This window comes from Sphaeramia orbicularis, chromosome 14 (genome assembly GCF_902148855.1).
Source record: "Sphaeramia orbicularis chromosome 14, fSphaOr1.1, whole genome shotgun sequence".
Classification (NCBI taxonomy): domain Eukaryota; kingdom Metazoa; phylum Chordata; class Actinopteri; order Kurtiformes; family Apogonidae; genus Sphaeramia; species Sphaeramia orbicularis.
The window spans coordinates 32,887,543-32,900,098 of record NC_043970.1 but is presented as its reverse complement, the minus strand read 5'-3'; the positions used below and the strand labels follow the sequence as shown (position 1 = coordinate 32,900,098).

The window sequence follows — 12,556 nt, the reverse complement described above, 5'->3', positions numbered from 1 at the left end:
GGAAGAAAGTTTCGGCTGTAGAATGAACACCAGCCAAATTTTTGAAGTCAAATTTCACGAAGCAAACTTTTATTAATTTTTAATCAGTATAAAATCAATAGGTAAGACAGGGAGTGCCTTAAAAGAATGTCCTGCCAAAAAGTTTCACATACACTAGAAACTCTGTGTTATATTTTAATCAGGTGGAGTTTTAGGATTAGCGTTAAGAGCATTGTGGGACTAGTGAGCCGTATGTTTCAGATATTGCCGCAAACCAGGTTGGCTCTAGTCCCAACAGGGATTCATCACAAGGGATTGCAGCAGGACTTTGTACCACACTGCAGTGTTTCTGACAGCAGCTCTGCCCTGTCCAGATTACTGATGGACAACAGGATCAGAAGAGTCCCTGAAGACACGTTCAAGTCCCTGTGGAAACTGGCTGACCTGTAAGAACATGTTCTCATCACTAATATAGACAGTCATTGCAGGTGATTTTCCAGTTTCTGTCAGTCTTTGTCACATTGGTTTATTGTTTCCATTTCTTTTTTCCTTGTCTATTTCACTCATATAGAAACCTGTCCAGCAACAGAATTAAAGAGCTGCCACAGAAGACCTTCAAGAGCCTCTCCAAGTCTCTCCTTAAACTGTGAGTAAATGGTGGCTTTGGTCTAAAACAGAACGGTGCTTCTTATCTGCTTCGTTTTGACCCTCTATCTGTTGTTTATCTCTGTTAATCAGATCTCAGATCAGATAGAAGGTAATAATGTCTGCTGTGTCAGGCATTAGTTGAACTTTAGAAGTTTATGTTCATTTAATATATCCCATTTTTTCAGAAAGACAGCACAATTATAATTGAGTTTTCACCATTAAGACATATGAAGTTTACCGTGTTTACAAATCAGTGACGTAGTGTTTAGCATTCATTCACCTTTGATCCCTCACAGACACCTGTTTGGCTGCTGGAGCACCGCCCCTTTTGTCCAAATATGACCACTTTGGTTCCAACATGCCAACCAATGCAAATACTGGCTTCAAAATGACACTTCAGAAACTAATGAATTCCATTGTATTCCAGATAATTTTTAATTAGGGATATTTCAATACCATGTTCATCAGCTACACTTAATATAATATGTATTTATTATCATTCAAAATATTTAAAATAATAGTGTTTTCTGATTTTGTATCCTGGTTGAAGAGTGCCAGGAGTCCAGGGTTAATATAAGTCTTTATTTACCATGTGTTGAGTTAAGAACATCCTCTATTTTTTCTTGGAATCACACATTTGTGTTATTATGCAGGATCAAGAACACCACAAACATTTAGAACATGTGTGGCATTTCTCACACTCGCCAAATTTCAATCACTTAAGCATATAAATTCCTGTTAATATGAGCAGGGTTTTTTAAATCTCTTCAGACAGTTTCAACTTTAACACAGTGTGTTTGAACAGTGGTCCAAAATACTCATTTTGGGTCACCATGCAATTGGTATGTCTTTATACACGTCATAGACCGTATAATACAAAATAATGATTCACGGTCGAAGACTTCAGATTCCATCGATAATTATAATGACCCTTCTGTCCATGTTTTGCACAAAACCAGACGTGAAAAAGAAAGAAAGTTGACAGATGTTTTACTGATCATTGAATTTGCTGACATTTTACTCATGAGGATGGGAACATGATAGTCTTGGACTGAAATTCTGTCGAGACTTCTCATTATGTTTGTTTTTTTTTTATCATTCCGGTTTGGTTTGATGTAAACAGCAATTCATCACTAGCAGCATGCACACTGTTGAAATGTGAAATAAAAATATATCTCATTAATAATCTGCGTCATCTGTGATGTTTGTCTTGTTTTTATACATCAGTAAGATCAGACTGTACAGACTGAATGTATTTACCAGACATGAGCTTGTTTAAAATTGTGAGAATAAGTGGATGTTTGGTCTACTCTCCTGCTGTCTGTGCCAACAGCACTTTACGGAAACAGTTTGTGGTTTGAATGTCCCAAAAGACTACAATTAAAAACAACAGTATCCTGTTCGCACAGCCTCATAAACGTTCATTCACTTAACGCTTTCTTTCTCGTCTCTTTTTTTATCCATATGTTTGCATGTACTGCATCTTTAGCCAAACTAGTTTGGAAGAGTAGCTCCAAGTTGTCAAAGAGATAAAGTAAATACTAAGACAAACAACAATGCTGGGCTTGTCTTACATTTATGCACTGCTAATTAAGTGTCACAGTAAAATATTTTCTTTTCCACAACAGTCTGACTGTTTGCCGTATTGTGAATCATTTGAATTAGAAAGCAGTTGATTCATCTGTGTTGAATCACAAAAACACTTGAAAAAACATCTCATGTATTAACAGGGCTGCAATGATCAGGCAGGATACTGAGAAGTTAAACAACTGACCATATTTCAACTGAAAACTAAGAAGCATGCTGTGTAAAATATGACCAATCTTTCATCTGGCGTGTCTATTTTATTGCTGTGTCGTCACTTGTTATATTTCACTCATGTGAGTTATATCAAACATATATATGAGCATCTGTTTCTTGTTACAGAAATATTTCCAACAATCCTCTTCTTCATATTCACCCAGACCACTTTAAACACCTGACACATCTTCAGTCTCTGTAAGTCAACACACACACACACACGCGCACACACACACACACACACACACACACACACACACACACACACACACACACACACACACACACACACACACACACACACATATATGTATTTCTGCTTACTGCAGGTTATAGGTTATTGACATGTTGCTCTTCTTTTTCAGGGCATTAGAGGGAATAGACATCCCAGATATCCAACCTAAAATGTTTCTGCCAATGAAGAACCTTTCCCACATGTACGTATGATCCTACACAGACTCCACAATCCTCTCATCTGTTTTTTTTTTTTTTTCTCTCTTGCTGTCATTTTCAATTTTTCTATTCCAGCTACTTTAAGAAGTTCCAGTACTGTTCCTATGCGCCTCATGTCAGGTCCTGTAAACCAAACACAGATGGTATTTCTTCTTTTGAGGATCTACTGGCTAACACAGTGCTGCGGGTGTCTGTGTGGGTGATGGCCTTCATAACCTGTTTTGGTAACCTTTTAGTCATTGGCATGAGGTCACTGATACGAGCTGAGAACAACCTGCATGCTGCCTGCATCAAAGTCCTGTGCTGTAAGTACATCTAACCGCACCTGATGATATGCTACAGTCAAGACACAAAGTAGAGAATATGAGCAACTGTTGCAAATGACACAAAAGTAGACAAACATATAGAGAGCTATTGAAAGTAAAGGAAGTCAAAGTTTGTGGTAATGACCGTTTTGTGGTAAATGGCTCGGCCATGGGGGTGCTAGCTTGAATGTGTGAGACACCCCTTTGTTGCTGCCGTTAGTGGGGCTTTGTTCAAAAAAGATTGAGACACACTGTGTCATACAATAGAAAACCATTTCACATATTCATTTCTTTTTTTTATTTTGGGGTGTGTTGCTACCCCCCCAGCAACCACCCCACCACCTGTGCAGCCACACATAAAGCACATGCCAGAAACAGCCACTGTGGCTCAGTGGACTGCATCTCTAACCTCACTTGATGCACACAACAAACACCGAAATGGCTATTAACCTGACACTTTTCACCTTGTTCTTTGAGCGTTATGTGAAAAAGTGTTAAAAGAGGGAAAATTGTCAATTCTGTTCATGTTGAAGCAGTAGAGATATTTTTATTGGCTCTGAAAAGGCTGTGGAGAGAAAGGGTCACGATGACATGACTTGCACAGTTTTTCAGTCTATTGTGTATTTTCATGCTTGATGCTGAAAAACTGATCAATTTCACAGCAAAATGAGTCTTTCTTGACTCTGAAAATTGTCTTTTAATAAACAAACATATTTGTAATTCTTGGTATAATGCAAACAGGATCAAAATAAATATTTTTCTCATACAATGAGTGAGATACATTTTTTTTTTTCCAAAATGAGGTCAGATGGGACACAACCAGAACTGGGAAGGCTTTGCCTCTCTGTGGTGCTATAATGTGCCAATTCCTAAATGATCAGTGCAATTTGCCACATGTCTGCAGATAGTTTATGCTAACTTCACACAACTCACTCACGCTCTCTGTCTTTTTCCGTTGTTTTTAATGTCTGAGTTTTAGGCTTCAGTTTTGGGCCCTGAGTCCTCTGTCTTTTATTCAGCCTTGCCTAAAGTCTGGCTTTTAAAACTACCCATGTTCTTACTATTTATGTATTTCAGTGCTTTTAAAATTTGTTCTTTTTAAGGAATGAAATTACTCCCACCCTTTTTAAATCAACGTGTATACAATATATACAATATATAATTACAGTATATTTATTCTATTTATTGTATCTTACAGGGAAGGGTGCAATATATGGACTAGATGTAAAACATAATTGTGATTATGCTGACTTCAAGATTTTGTGACTGAGTTGTTTTGTGTTTGTATGTGTCTGAATGTGAATGTAGCACTGTTGTCCAAAACAAATTTCCCATATGGGGCAATAAAGTTTATCCTGATCCTGATCCTGAGTAATATTGAATGTATGTTTGATAATACTGACAGTGAAAACCTCGGTCAGATATTGTGGTGACCATTTGGGCTCATCCTGGACCAGGCTGCATTATCAGGCACACATGGACATGTTTGTACCAGCATGTAATTAATACAAAATGTTTTGTGAATTTATATGGTAAGTAGTGGTACAGTTGAACAAATTGGTTGCAAATTCAATCCAAGTCACAATGAATAGTTCATTATTTGTGGATATGTTTTACAAATACAGAAATGCCTGAAGAAATGCAGCATCTGGTTTTCTTTAGTGATCTGGAGATGCAACTCAATTGAGCTTTTTTTTTAGAACAACTAAATGTGTGATTAAAAAAAAATAACATTGACAAGAGTCACAGTAACAACATCCTCCATTAAGATGTAATTTATATATTTATGTCTGAAGGGGATTACAGATGAAGAACAACTAAAAAATTGAGATTTTCCCTCAAATTAAACAATAATAGATTTCCATATAACATTTATTTTACCAAGAGAACCTTGTTGGTACTAAAAATCTTTCTACAACGTTTTTACATGAGGAAACTGTAAATATAAGTGACAAAAATGTACATCAACAGGATATTAAAGAATTCCTGATTTTTACTGGTTTCATTTATTTATACATGCACTTATAAATACACTCGATTTAGACACTTTTCTGACCTGTGTTTCTCTTTGTTGTAAACCATTCCCATCTTGTTACCCTGCTGTTACTCTCACTATTTACAATCACATGAAATAAAGCAGAAATTCCCTAAAAATAATCATTAATTTTAATGAAGCTGCCAAACAAAGCTTTCACTTGTTCATTTATAGGCAGTAAAAATTACAGAGAGCACAGCTTATTTTCTGTATTAATCAAAAGTGCAAATAGGAATGAACATACATAGAAGAAACTGATATAAAATAAGGCATTTATCTTTTGGCTTTGAATTTTGACTGACATACTGTGCATTATCTGCATCTTGTCAATTCATCCAGCTGAGAGGGTTCTTGTGCGTCTTTTAGCCTCGCATATAAAATTCCCATCACCTGTTTCACTGCAGCTGCACTATTTATTTGTTCAGTGCAGTGCTAACCTCTAACGATAACAACCCCATTTTTCTCATACAAATTTTTGTGTAATTGTGGCTTCCTGGTGTTTAAAAAGAACTCAGTATGACTCACATTTTTGTCACCTACCCACCCACCCACAGAGCCACACATGAGTCTCAGACAAGTGGATGTGACTAAAAATACCGCCCCTGTGTGTGCTTTATGATGACATGTTTTCCCTCGAAGTGGACTCATGGTTGCCTCTGTCTGCTCCAGGTGCAGACTGCCTTATGGGGGTTTACCTTTTTTTTGTTGGGGTGTTCGATGTGAAGTTTCGTGGTCAGTATAATCGTAATGCTCTGCTCTGGATGGAAAGCATAGGGTGTCGGACTATTGGATTCCTGGCCATGCTCTCCTCGGAGGTAATCAGAAATAGATTAATACGCAAACTGATACACAAAAAATATTTCACCGTATAATTGAATCCCATTATGGTGTCAGATTATAATTCTTTTCCACTGGTGTTCATCTCCAAGACTTATCTTTATTCCATTTTAGAAAGTATTAAAGTCTTCTCATTGTGGCTTTTCACTGCTTATATTATATAGGAGAAGACAGTGTTTGTCAGAGTCTATAGTATATGGGTGCTTCTATGAAACTGGTCCCTAAAAACAGGACCTGGGGGCTAAAAATTCAAACCAGATGTAGACTAATGTTATGAAACAAGTTTGGAAGCACTTTGGGTCTATTTTAAAAATAAATACTTACTGAGATAAAAGAAACTATTTTTCAGATAAAACACATTTTTTTATATTATTTTACATTATATTTAATACAAAAATCTGCATGTACACTGCATTGTATGTCAAATGGACACGGAAATTACATGCTATTTTTTTTTTTTAATATCTCTTTATTTTTCACAGATACATTTTGGGAATTGAACTAATCATCCAAGGGAGAGTGTTTCACAAAAATGACTGCTGTTGCAAAATCATTTGTGATTTATATGTGTTTTACTAGGCAGGTTCTGCATGTAATGCAAGTGGACACGATGGGTTACATACAAAACCTGGAATGACACTGACAATTAAAGAAAAACCCGCATGTCTGGATTAGAAAAAACACTAGTATCATCAAATTAACACATTGTCTTTATTTATTGCACCAAATAGGACCATTTCAAGCCATTTTTTCAAGATAAAATGCACTGACACCTAGCTAGCTTTTCCTGTCCCAATTTTGGTCCTATTTTTGGCCTCAATATTTTATTAAAAATTAATTAATTTTGGGATGGCTCAGAGCAAGAGTATAATTTTTTTGCATTTATTTGAGGTCATCATTAGATACATCCTGGGGGGAAAATGTCTAAATTTCTCTTTTATTATTGGGTCTAAAAAAGCTGGCAAAGTGCCAGGTACCAAAATGAACCCAATGTCATTGAAGCACCCATATACTCTTCACTATATCAATTGTTTTTTTATGGTTGAATGGAAATATATGGAACATGTGACTAATAATGATCCTGTTTTCATCTCTCAGGTGTCTGTTCTCCTCCTGACATACCTCACTTTGGAGAAGTTCGTGGTCATTGTTTTCCCGTTCAGCAATCTGCGCCCTGGTAAACATCAGACAATGGTAAGATACGCCCCTAATGCAGGAAAGCACCAATGAGAATGAGTGTTTGTAACCCTTAGGGATCTTGAAATACTTTAATGGTGACTTCACAATCATTTTTCCCTACATTTAACCTTTTGTTTTTATAATGTTTTCTTTATCTCAGTCTAACAGCTCGTACATATATGTGTATGCATTACAACAGGTACATTTTACAGTTTACACAGTACAGGGGCTGGAGTGAAAAACACACCAACACATGCCAGCCCACATGAAATAAAGGGTTTTTAAATTTTCTAACCAAGTGAGTGCCTGGATTTCTGTCTTTTTCCAATGGTTCATGCCCTCTCCATGAGCACCTTTGACTTGCTGAATACCAGTAGCTCCTTGTGAAATTGTTTGGGTTTTTTTTTTTTGTCTTTTTGGATAAATGGAGATTGTTAGATATTGTAAACACACACCAGTCAGGATCACCACTACTTTAAAGTGCATCTAGTTGTGTGCTTATTTATGTTGCCATAAAGTGTGAAAAACTCTGGACTGTGGCTGTAATAGAATTTCCCCTATAAACTGAATGAACTACACATAGAAAAAAATTGAGTGACGACATGAAGGATCAGCATTCTTTTTGGATGAGTGACAACATATACTATATAAATAAGTCTATATAAATTTATGGCTAAATCTAATCCAGATAAACATATTGTGAGTTATAAAGACTTCTTGACAGCATAGGAATTCCTTTTTTTCTTGACCAAATTACAGTAAAACACAACAAAACAACAGAGAAAACAACATAGATAAAGTCAGCAAATAAAACCAACACAAGACTCATAGACCATCTGTAGAGTAAAAATGTTGAAGTTCATTATAAAATGATGAAAACCTGATGACATTAATAAATCATAAACACTCTGGTGTAGAAGAAGGATATTAAAACAGAGGATATTAAAAGATGGAAATGTCTGTTTTCAGTGAATGTTGGAGCTGCGAACTGTGAAGGTCAGGTCACTTTTGGACACATAACTGACTGATCTCATCTAGGCATAAAAATTTGTGAATCTTTTATGTAGTTATGAGTGAAGCCACTTAAGGCTTTAAAAATAATAAAACAAAAATAAAACAATGAAACTTCTAAAACAATACAGAATTAAGCAGACACAGAGTGTACGTCAGACTGAAGTGGAATTTGAGCATCAGTTATAGTCAGTAAAGCGACATAACATTACAAGAGTAGAAGTGGAGAAAGAAGCATGGGTAAGACAGGAGTTTTCTTTAGCTGAAAAAACTATTCTGCACTGCATTATTAAAATGAGAGAGAACTATTCCAAAAATCACACCGAAAGTTCTGAGTTTACAAAATGTGTCTGTTCTGAGAGTCTCACTTTTTGCATTTTCAACATTTTATTTTTAGTGTCAAAACTGTAAAATTGGATCTTCCCTTTAAATAAGCTCACACCTTTTATATAATTGTTTGTGTCAGTTGTCTGTTTATCGATATGTGAATCATATATGCACACAGAATCCTTAGTTGCTTGATTAAAGCCTGATCTGGCAGAGGATGATCTTACATTTTTGGTGCAGACAGGCTGATCATGTTCTGCAGGATGATTTCTTCAACCACTTGGTCCAAAGTCAGTGTTTAACATGGACTTTAACATTGTCAGAAGTCATAATACTGTATTTTTTGTTCCACTGCAAGGTTTTTCTGGTCTCCATTTGGCTGCTGGGCTTTGTTATTGCTGCAGTGCCCTTAATGAACGAGGAGGTGTTTGGAAACTACTACGGACGTAATGGTGTCTGCTTCCCCCTGCACTCAGACAGGCAAGAGAAACCGACATCCAAAGGATATTCAACGGGCATATTTCTAGGTAAGATGAAGAAAAATGTAAACATGTATTTTCCAAAGTTAATTTCATATTAGTGCTATAGTTATTTTGCCAATGAATTAAAAAATATTAATAGATTCAACTGAACACTAAGTGGACGTCTCATGATATCTGAAATTTCCCCTTGTGGGACTAAGAAAGGCTTATCTTATCTTATCTTATCTTATCTTATCTTATCTTACCTTATCTTATCTTATCCACAGTGGAAAGGATTTACTTTAGTGACAGTCAGTGAAACTAATAAAACATTCATGACCTGATTTTAGACGAATGGTTAAATTTAATTGGATTAACCCATAAAGACCCAAACCGGTGACAAAAATAATTTACTGATCTAAACCGTTTAATACCTGTTGATCCACTAATCCTATCAATACATGTAAATAATTGGTGTAAAATGCAGTTTGCCATCTTTTCATGGTCATGAGATATGACCCATTTGGATGTTCAGGGGCTCTGTAGTTACCGTAGAAACACCATCATCTTCTACAACATTGATTTGCCAGTAAAACCCTTGGATTTGGAACAATGACAGTGGATGGACACACTGGGTTTTACATTAGGTTAGCAATATCTTCACTGAAAAGGTCACTTTTTCTTAATTTTTGTCCATTTGGATGTAATTAAATTTGAATTTACTCAGAGTTTTCATGAACATCTACATTGTCAGTGAAGTAAATATAGGAAAATACATTATTTACACACACACAAAAAAAGCAAAATACAGAGGATAATATTATAATACAAAAATTTGGTGATTAATCAGCTAAGAAATGTAAAAATAGAGAAGAATTAATTTGGGAAATGCCACAAAAGTAGCACTGGGTCTTAATGGGTTAACAGATAAACTTTATCATAAGAAAGTGCACACAAAGAGCTGTGTATGAGGATAATACTGCTGCATGTTTGCTCAATTTGTCCATTTATTTATTGACTGTCTTTCGTCATACATTTTAAGCAGCTTCGTTCCACATATTGGGTTCATCAACAACTCACAATTACAACGGGTTCTAATTTATTCTCTTAATGAAGAACAGTTGAAGCCTAGTAATAGTGATCAGTGGGTTAATGTGTTTCATGAACACAAAGTTTTGTGATGATACAGCTCATCTTTTTTTCTTTTCAGTGCTGTTATAAATCAGTTCATTAGGTTTCATGTTAGTATTTATCTTAAGCTTTTCTATTTGTGTATGCATGAATCCAATTCTGTGTATCTGGTTTGAACTTCATTGTAATGATTCCTTCAGGATTTTTGGAAAGAAAGATGATAAAGAAAAGTGAGCAAAATAGAGGCACCATACTAAACTTCAGCCAGTACAGTAAATTAATATAATATGTGGATAAAAAAAACAAATGTTGGAGGGAGAAAACTATCTGTTTAGGTTAATGGATTATTATTGAAATGCTGTTTTAATCCCCTATACTAGTTCCATATAACGCCTAAATTTAAGGTGGAAATCGTTCCTGAAGAAGAAACATCAATCTCAATTTGAGGATGCCAGAATATTCTGTCATATACAAACCGTTATGTGTGACTTTGTGACATTTGTTCAGGTCTAAATCTTCTGGCATTCCTAGTCATCGTGTTCTGCTACTCCAGTATGTTCTACTCCATCTATAAAACTGGCATCAACGCTGCAGACCTGAAGAGCAGACTGCACAAAGATGTTGCTGTGGCCAACAGGTTTTTCTTCATAGTGTTCTCTGACGCCCTCTGCTGGATTCCCATATTTCTGGTCAAGGTCCTCTCACTACTGGAGGTGGAAATACCTGGTGAGGTGGAAAACAGATCAGTTTTACCTTAATGTAATATTATAATAAATAAAATAATAATTTAAAAAAAGAAAAAAAAAAACCAAGGCATTCTCTTATGGTTTTTGTATTTTTGGGGGAAATTATTTTATTTATTGTAATACATTGTAATACAAAAAAAGAAAATGAACAAGACACTCTCCTATAAAAAAAAAAAAATACAAAAAACAAGGCACTCTCTTATAAGAGAGTGCCTTGTTTTTTGGGGGTTTTTTTTTTGTTTGTTTTTTTTTGTTTGTTTTTTTCATGTATTCATGTAGTTTTTGTGCATTGATGGTCCCTTCACCAAAGAGCACCTCTTTTACTATTTTTCATTACTGCCTGGAAGTTCATAAAGCATTCCTCTTTACTGTTTATTCAAAAATAAAATAATTTGAACTAGATACAGACTATGCATCTGCACATACACTATGAGGTGCCTAAAAAGTACATTTCTAACTTCTTTTTCTTCTTCAGGAACAATTTCCAGCTGGGTTGTTATCTTCATCCTTCCTATCAATAGTGCTTTGAACCCCATCTTATACACATTGACCACCAGCTTCTTCAGAGAGCAGGTGGAAGTTTTACTCTGTCGCTGGCAGCGGAGAAGCACGGTAAAAAAAGATCGCAAAAGCCTCACGTCCTTCACAATTTTCACGGAGACATCAAGGGCTCCAGCGGCCTACCTCCAGCACGTAACACTGACTGATGCCGACCCACGCTACGCCTGATGTCAGGAGTTTTCCTGATGCTTCACAAATTACGGGTTGAGGCCTATTTGTTTTTATCTTTGGGTGTGGCAGCAGCGCAAAGATGATTGAATTCGACCCAGTTTTACGTGGAAAAAATTTTAAACTGCTGAGCTACAGTATCTCATCATGCTCTGGAATGCCTCCAAGTGAGATAAACATAAAAAAGTAAAGCCATTTAGCTTGCATGCTTACATGGCCATACTTTTGACAGTGTTATAATGAACTGAACACAGGACTGAAAAAGAAGAGGAGCTTAGACTGACAAAAAGATAAAATACCAGCATCTACATCCCACTGTCATCCAGAAGGTGATCGCAACGGAAGTGTACTTAGAAGAAAACTCATATTATTGAACTGTTCATGTTCTCCCTGACACAAGACTCTGTAGTTAAACTGAAAAGTTGACAAGCAGCCAGACATCTCTCTTATCACACAAATATGCTTCTGTTTGGAGTGACTGAACAATGAAGATGTCTTGATTGTAGACTTGAACCTCATCGAACACTGTGCCGAGACATGCCTGTCTTTTGTTTGACTAAAAGTACTGTTTATAAAATTGTAAAACTGTAATTATTGTAATCAAAATTCTAATTGACTATTTCATTTTGCTTTTGTTTGTGTATACCAAAAATACTCAAACTTTTAAAATTGCTAAAAACATCTTTTCAGTTCACTTTAATTTTCATCTGCCCACAGCACCAAATTAATCTAATAACATATTTCACAGTATTACCTAAACTATTCCACTAACATAAAAATATAAGAGAATACTGAGTAAAATCTGCTTATAAACTTTCAAAATTGACACTTAAAAGACTGATATTTTACTTTTTAAAATGGAATTATGCATTTTAAAACATTTCCCTGTGGTCTACATGAACTGTAAATACTGTG

General features: G+C 35.7%; 1 protein-coding gene across 1 annotated transcript in view; it reads left to right on the top strand.

Moving 5' to 3' along the window:
• Positions 1-11,924, top strand: part of rxfp2a (relaxin family peptide receptor 2a) — a 79,117-nt gene extending 67,193 nt beyond the window's left edge. The window contains exons 11-20 of the mRNA XM_030153716.1: positions 354-425; positions 551-625; positions 2,554-2,625; positions 2,793-2,864; positions 2,956-3,185; positions 5,890-6,035; positions 7,156-7,251; positions 8,933-9,101; positions 10,674-10,892; positions 11,388-11,924. Coding sequence (XP_030009576.1) covers positions 354-425; positions 551-625; positions 2,554-2,625; positions 2,793-2,864; positions 2,956-3,185; positions 5,890-6,035; positions 7,156-7,251; positions 8,933-9,101; positions 10,674-10,892; positions 11,388-11,641 — 1,405 coding nt within the window. The 3' untranslated portion in view covers positions 11,642-11,924. The remainder of the gene's footprint in view (positions 1-353; positions 426-550; positions 626-2,553; positions 2,626-2,792; positions 2,865-2,955; positions 3,186-5,889; positions 6,036-7,155; positions 7,252-8,932; positions 9,102-10,673; positions 10,893-11,387) is intronic.
• Positions 11,925-12,556: the final 632 nt, after the last annotated feature.